The 8,669-nt window shown below is 34.5% G+C and overlaps 1 protein-coding gene across 1 annotated transcript; it reads right to left on the reverse strand.

Moving 5' to 3' along the window:
* Nucleotides 1-373: 373 nt before the first annotated feature.
* LOC149576016 (uncharacterized) lies at nt 374-6,270 on the reverse strand. Its single transcript, XM_089793737.1, has 2 exons — nt 6,083-6,270; nt 374-938 (listed from the first exon to the last, which is right to left on the reverse strand). Exons 1-2 carry the CDS (start codon nt 6,268-6,270, stop codon nt 374-376), a joined length of 753 nt encoding a protein of 250 aa, XP_089649863.1.
* Nucleotides 6,271-8,669: the final 2,399 nt, after the last annotated feature.

Below are 8,669 nucleotides of genomic sequence, written 5' to 3' on the forward strand. Positions count from 1 at the left end.
TCCATCTTCATTGCACATGTTTGTTTCCACCTTCTTATTTTTATTTGCTGCTCTTCAAAAGTTGCAGCGATATTTTGTGTGTTTTTTTAGTTACAGAGATTTTGTGTGTTTTCTTTAGATAATGTAAAATAGTTTATTAGCGGCTTCCAAAAATGATACATTATGTGGATTTTGTGTTTTTTCATGTGCTCTAACAAAGAGAAAAATTTTCTCTTGGATCATGTTGTGTCATTCTGAGCCAAATCAGTTAAGGGTTCCTAAGCTCCAAGGTCTCTAATTACAATCAGATTTTGGGGATTATTTGTGCACAATACAAGTAAGACACCTGCTGCATTTTCTAGGTTTCAAGGTGAACCAATTTTGATAGTATTAACTAATATTGGAATAGCATTAGCATTTCATTTCCAATGGCTATTTTCCCTTCTTGGTGACTTGCAAGAATAGCCAATATAGCCAAGGCTTCATCAACCATCCCTGCACTAGGATCTATGAGTAATTGCATTAAAGGAGACACAACTCCAGCCCTCATAGCCCTTGCTTTGTTACCTTGGTAGATTGATAAATTAAATAGTGTTGTAGCCACATCTTTCTTGCCCCTTTGGCTCCCATCATGAAGCAATCCAACCAAAGAAAGTATTACTCTAGATGCACCAATTGTTATCTTGTTCTCATCAACAATTGACAAGCTAAAGAGAGTTGCGACCACATTTTCTCTTGCTTCCATGTTACCATTTTTCAAAACCTCAACAATTGGAGTAATTTCCCTAGCCATCACTATTGCCCCTTTATTATTTTCATAAATAGAATGGTTAAGTATAGTTGTCACATCATGCTCTTGTGTTCTTCCATCGGGTTTAGAGAGAAGATTAACTAGCAAATGTATGGCCCTAGCCTTTGCTATACAAATCCTATTATCAACATTCCTCTTTGCTAGAAGGCTTAATTACCCAGCTGCCACTCTTTGTTTATCAAGAGTCCCAACTAATAGCTTTTGGAGACTTGAATTCATGAGTGACTGTCCAAAATTGATCTTAATTGCTTCAAAGGCAATACACACCAAACATGTAATTATGGTCATTCAAAATCTAGAGAAATTCCATGTCTAATACAAGATTCATTGCAATTGAATTAGTGAGAATTTTTGTCCCAAATAGGCCTTGCCAGTAGTTCTAGCCTAAATGATATTGACATGTTGAGAAAATGTGACTTTGACAACAACCATCCATGGGAAGACCATAACATTCCTTTGAATTTGCATGAGCACACCATTCAATTTATACATAGACAAAAAAATGTTGGTTCAGTTATTGGCTCTTCTACCTCCGTCTTTGTCAATAGTTCCACTTTATCACAACATCAACAAATTGCACTTTCTATCATTAGAAACCACTCTGCATCTAATTTCTCCATGGAACCTTTATACATGGTCATACAAGGAACTGCTGGAACTAGTAAATCATACCTTATTAGTTGCATAAGAAATGCACTATACAACTCAATGCCCAATACAATAAATCCACTCCTTGTTCTTCACCCACAGGCATTGCATCTTTTAATATTCATGCATCAACCATACATGCAGCCCTCAAAATCCCAATTCGAGAAATGAAATCACTTTAGGGTCAAGCATTAACAACATACCAAGAAGACATGAAAAATATTCAATACATTTTAATAGATGAGATGAGCTTCATAGGTCCCAAACTACTTCTTAAAATTAATTCTAGGCTACGTGAAGCTTTACCCCAAAAACAACACCTTTTCTTTGGTGGCATGTCGATGATTCTTGTAGGTGACCTGGCCCAACTTCCACCAATTATGGATAAACCGCTCTATGCATCTCACACAATTTTAATACAATGGTAACATTAGAAACAATATTTAGACAGGAAGGTGACAATCTGCTTCAAATACAATTTCGCAGAGCACTACACAATATGCACAATGCTGAACCAATGCTATATGATTGGGATTTGTTTATAACTCACACAAACAAGAACCTCACTCCAAATGAATAGATTAAGTTTGTCCATGCAACACATTTTTTCGCTACCAATGAATGAGTTTCACTTCACAAGAAGAAAATGCTAAAAGAGCTCAATGTCCCTATTGTACTATGCACTGCAATAAATACACATCACATGAAATGATTGATGATGACCAATTACCCAGAGAAGTTTTATTATGTAAACTTCAACATGTCATGCTTACAACAAACCTTTGGGTCACTGCTGGTCTTGTTAATGGATCTCTTGGAGAGGTAAAAGATGTAGTGTATCCAATAGGATGTAAATCTCCTTCATTGCCTTCATATGTCACAGTAGAGTTCAGTAGTTATACTGATCCACCTTGGGATCCTACAAACCCAAGAACCATTCTGATACAACCCATTTCTCAAGGCAATCAAACACAAATACCTCTTGCCATAGCCTGGGCTATCACTATACATAAATCACAGGGTTTAACCTTAGGCAGGGCTACAATTAATATAGGTAAAACTTAAAGACAGGGCCTCACCTCCACAACAATCTCTAGAGTCAAATCCATCCAAGGGCTTCGTATAGAGCCCTCCTTTACTTTTGAGCACTTTTGTAAGATGAAAAATAATTCATACAATATTATTAGAAAGAAAGAAGAAGCACGTTTGCACTCAATCTCACATCAAGACCATATGTTTGAAGCTACTTCTATAGAAAATGGTAATGTCTGTCAATCTACAAATATCCATTTCTTTCATTTACTTGTGTCTTTGTGTTGCTTCCTATGTAATTCACTACTCTTTTCTACAGGTTGACACTTGTTGGATTCAAATGAGGTGTTCACACACAAAAAAAATGCTTAAGAAACTTTCAAGTATTTTAGGTCTCTTTTGATTGCTTCTAGAATTTCACTACTTCTACATTTCCTAAAATTGCCTCACATCTATAAAACCTAAGAGTCACTTGAAGAGTTTGTGGTAAGCCAAAACCACTTATTTAGGTGCAAATACCTAAAAATTTGTTGAAGGGTTTGTGGTAAGCCAAAACTACTTGTTTGGGTGAAAACCCCTAAAGCATTTTTCGAAGGTTTTATGGTAAGCTAAAACCACTTGTTTGGGTGAAAAACCTAAAGTTTTTGAGGGGTTTGTGGTAAGCCAAAACCACTTGTTCAGGTGAAAAATCTAAAATCTTTGAAGGGTTCGTGGTATGTTAAAACCACTTATTTATGTGAAAAACCTAAAAGTTTTTTGAAAGCATTGTGGCAAGCCAAAACCACTTGTTTGGGTGATAATGTTTAGGGAAACCAAAATTTTATGTTGTAAATGGGAACCTAACAAGGCTCAATGCCAAGACCTATTCTATTTTGATTTCTTATTGTACTAATTTCTCCCACATTAACAATCTTTAGTGGTAGAAATTAAGGGAGGGTTTTGGAATAATTAATCACGATCTTCGAGTCAACCAATTTTTTACAACAAAGTTGTTGTTTCTATTACACTTCTATTGTGCATGCATGATAGACTAAGTCATTAAACACAAGACAAGTTTAGTTGAGTGCTATCACACTACACCATCCACTTATGGGATCAAGACTCTTCTTTTGTTGATGGAAATCTTCTATTTATAGAGGTAATTTGTTTAAGTGTGCAGTGAGATTAATAAAATACTTTTGTTATCTGAGTTGTCATCATTTTGTTGATTCTATTTTTTTATAAATACTTCTTAAAGTCCTTAATTTAAAGGATACAAATATAAAGGAGGTAGCAGAGTGTGTGAGATTTTTGAAAAGTCTCTTGTTTCTTGCAATGCCTATCAACTTCTCTAAGGGCCCGTTTGTTTGCTAGAATAGGAATAGGAAATGTTTTCTCTATTTGGTACCCCAAATTGGAATAGGGAATAGGCAAACATATTCCAATTTTTCTCCTAAAATGAGCATATATTCATTCTAAACAATAGTTGTTATTGGAATGGGCCATTCCTATTCCCAATTTGATTTTAAATTTTTTAAAAAAAATTAGTTAATTTTTTTTTCAATTTTATTTCCAATTTTTTTTTTTTTTTAAATATTATATCTATTTTTAAAAATACAAAACTTCACCTTATTCCTATTCCATTTTTGTACAACCAAACAAGGGAGTAACATATTCCTAATCAAATACCAAGTTAACCAAACAAGAATAGGATTGCTATTTTCCATTCCCATTCCACATTTCCATTCCTATTCTAATTTTCCATTCTAACTTTCTATTCCTATGCTGACAAACAAACCAACCCTAAATTACCAGAATGGATAACTAAACTTAGATGTCTTCAACACTTGGAATGCTAGAGTGTTTTTTAGATGCCAAAAGGAACATCAAAGATGGTCTCTTTCAAAATGTTATGAACAAGGCTGTGGGTGCACTTAGATTCTATAGAAGAGGATTTGTCCTATATGACTCAGCTTCAAGAAATAGATATTTAGTAGTTCAGTTCTAAAGAGAGTCGACGAAGATTGAAGAGGGGCTCTTTTCACACTTGGAAAATGTGTCATCTAGGATTAGTAAATTTCATGGGTTTTCAAAAATTAACGGAGTGTCAATAGCTTCCACGGAAAATAATTGAAATGAAACATCTACAAAGACTTGCATTATGGAATTTTAATGAGGTGCCAAGTTGGATGAGTGAATTGGAAAACTTGAGAGAATTGGTGTTAGCTAATTGTCACTATTTTGATTATACAGAGGTAGGGAGAATGCCCAACCTAGTGAAGTTGGTGCTGCACAGGAACAACTGATGCACAAAACTGCCATAGTAATTTGGAAAGTCTAGTGCATTTCCAAACCTTCACTTCTTCACACTAATTAACTTCAAAATATTAGAAGAGTTTTCAAAGGTGGAGGAGGGAGTGATGTCATGTATTGAGGAATTGAAAGTAATGCATTATCCCACTTTAGTGGGAAGAGCATTGGAATATTTGAAAAGTTTAAAAGGTATTTCGTTATACACATTGGCTAAATGATGAATGTTTACTATAGGAATGTGGCTAGAGAGATTAAAGGTAGGTGGAGAATATTTTAATAAAATCAAAACCATAATCAACACCTTACCATTTCGAGGTGGTATTATTTTATTAATTCTTGAATTTGGTTTTAACACTATAAAAGAATTTAAAGACCACAAGTATCCAATTATGCCAGGTGTTGAATTTAATTTTAGGGAAGGTAAAATATTATTTGTAAGTACTTTAAAATTAATCTTTTTGAATTACATTTTAGTAAACATAAAATAATATATGTATTAATTCACATTTATAATACTTAACTTTTTAATATTAGGTAATCTAAATCAACATTCAATCAGATGTAATGATATTTTTAGACCAACTCTCTATTTATTTTAGAAGATACAACTACATTCTAATGATTAAAACTAAAAAATTAAAAACTCTCTTATGTTTTTAACAAGAATGAAAGTAAGATGAGGAACTTTCAACCAGAAAGTCTTAAAAGGTACAGTTCTTATATGTAAAACAAACCACTACAACACAAAGTTTGTTTAGAAATATAAAGAATTACTATCTAGTTTTCATTTTCTCTCAAATCCTCAACAAAATTCAACATCAAAAAATTCATAACTTTGTATTCATAGATCACTTCCATGTGCATGTAACCAATAACACCCTTTATCAAGTAATTCAACATAGAAAGAATGAGCACTGATGAATAAGAACACCCAGTTCACAATTTTTAGACTTAGTTTTAGATGCTTTTGTTAGATTATGTAAATAGTAATTTTTATTTTTCTCTACATCTGCTATCTAACCTCAACAACATAAAAATTATACAAATAAACAAGGATCTAATATGTAACTAACTTGGGTACTTGACAAGTTCTTTAAAGATAGTCGCCCCGAATATTAGTTTTTGATTAGATAAAAAAAATTTGAAGGGTGCCTGAAACCCTGTACAAGACTAAAGATATTTAATAAACTCGGAAACAAAATACAACAAACAAAAGTAGAATTGGTCAGCCCCTGAAACATAGGGTAACCAAGGTGACAAAAAGCCTATCACCAACCAAAAGAAATGATCCAGCAAGGGGGGTAAAGCCAGATATATCACGATTTTCCCTTTGATTTCGAGCCACCCTTGCACAATCTGAGGTTCATTTCTAAAGGAGGAGTAGATGGTCTAGTGTTCTTTCTTTTAACCGCAGTCCAACCATCCTCCACCTTAGCTACCTCAGCAATCCAATCCCCAAATGAAACCAAACAATGAAGCCCAGGGGGATCCGAAACACCAACATTCATCCTATGAAAGCCCGTAGCCAACTCGCCCCCCGTAGAAAGGATAGGGCCAGGGCTAGGAATAGGGTCCTAGCCCCCAACAGGACCAGGAGGAACATCCAGTACTGGGGCAGGAGAAGGAGCAGGAACCTCCTCAATCACTGGCTCTGAAAGAAAAACTATAAAGGAAACATCCTCAGATACAACCACTAAATCTAGAGGTGCATCACTGGACTTTACCACCGTATAGTGTTTAGAAGAGGCCCCTAACCACCAGGAAGGAGGACGCCTAGATTTAGTCTTCACAGCAACACAATGAGCAGCAATGTGACCAGTCTTATGACACCTCCTACAGCGAAAAGGAATACCTTCATAATCCAAAAAAAGGGACCAAGAGCCCCTTGAAGAATCCAAAAAAACTTTCTCAGGAAGGCCCTTAGAAATATCCATCTCTATAAGAAACCTAGCATATTTTGAATGAAGGATATCCAAAGTGTCTGAGTCCACATATAAAAAATCACCAATGGCAGCCCCAATAGCTTCATAAACTAAATCATGCTAGAGATGCATCGGGAGATTCAGTATTCAGACCCAGATAGGGACCTTGTTAAAAGATTCAGTTAGCGGATCAAAGTCCATATGCCACGGTTTGGTCATAAGAGGAAATTTGTCCTCCCATGAAAAACTATAATTACACAAAATAGTCTTCCTATCTTTAACAGAACTAAACTTTACTATGAAAAAACCTTTAGCCACCGGAAAGATGTGGACCTTACTATCTAAAATAGGCTCCCAATGCTTAGAAATCCAAGCATGAAGATTAGAAAGAGAGGGCCAGAAACCTCAAAATCTAAAGATAGCAGCAAAAGAAGAGAGCTCATCTACCATACCAAAAATATTGTCGACAGTTTTAGAGTCTAGGAGTACTCGTACAGGGTTTGAAACACAAATAGGGGAAACTTCACAGGGACGGGAAGGCCCAGTTTGAACAGCTTGAGCACCATGAAGACCCACCTCAAATGCAGCCACATCGGCATAAGAGGCAGATCTACCCCCAGAAGGCATAGTAGAAGCCGACCTAGAGCGACTGCAAGAGTAGCTATCTATAACTAGTGGAGAGAGGCACAAAGCATCCAAACAAAAGGGTATACTCGAAAACCAGCAACAACAAAAATCTTGATATTCCTCCCAATGTCTAGATAATCTAGACCTCGAGCACAGTAAAATTCATCCAAGCGTAGAGGCTAGATCGAAGCTAGGGGTTGAAGCCGAAGCTAGGCATAAAGGCTGGATCAAAGCCAAGGGCCAAAATTGAAGTCAAAGCTAGGCTCAGGGAGCCAAGTGGGAAAAAAATTCAAAAAATTGCAGAGCGTTCGTCTTAAAGTTATGTTTAGAATTGTTTTAAAAAAATCATAATCCCTTCAAATGTTACATCTTCTCGCCCCTAATATTAGTTAATGCTTTAAGAATAAACATTAAGATCAATGGTCCTCCAATGCCTATAGTTTTCAAGATCAATAAATTGAAAACCAATAAAAAAATTTGATAACTAAACCACGAGTACTGATTCATTTTCTTTGACTACCTAGACTTGATTTCCTTGTGTCACATGTCTTCTTGTGTTTGTTTCTTGACCTTCTTGCCCCTATACTTATGCCTAGTAAAACCTATACTTAATAAAAAATTCAATTAATCTCTTAGATTGAAACTTATCTATTGTGCTTATTTTCACTCTATGTTTCACCATTTTTTCACTATGCTTTTATGATCTCGGGTTGAAGCTCATGTGATTCTTCCTTAAAGCTAGGGATGTGATATGCCAAATGAATCAAATGATCTATTATATCTTCATTTATATTTTACTTTCACATGCCCTCTTTTACTTTATTCCCAAACACACCAATTACTATGACATTGTGGTATAGGAGCACCAAGAGCACAAGGAAGAACCAAGCCCAATGCCTAGTCAAAGCATGTAATAAGGCCATTTAAAGGACATGGTTAATATCTATATGTTTATTTGGTATCATTTTATGCATAGTTTTGCAAGCTTAAGGCATTTTATGTCATATTGTACACATCTGGCCTATAAGGGCATGATTGGTCAACAATGATAAAAGTTGATATAAAATTTATAAGAAAAAATACAAAATATAAATGTTTTAACAAAAGAATAAATATGAGAAATTATAATTTGATCTACATACTTTTTTTAAATAACTAATTAAAACAAAAAATTCATGATTTATTTATTAGGAGATTAATAACATAAGAACAAATGCTAAAAATAGAATATTCATAAATAATTGTATAATAAATATAAATTAAATTTAAAAAAGTTCTTAAAAAAAACTTCAATCTTAAAATTGAAAAACATTTTTTTTTTTTCAAATTATAAATGATGAATATTTTATATAGAATTA

This window comes from Cupressus sempervirens, chromosome 1, assembly GCF_028749045.1.
Source record: "Cupressus sempervirens isolate cs-2001-9-10 chromosome 1, ASM2874904v1, whole genome shotgun sequence".
NCBI classification, from domain to species: domain Eukaryota; kingdom Viridiplantae; phylum Streptophyta; class Pinopsida; order Cupressales; family Cupressaceae; genus Cupressus; species Cupressus sempervirens.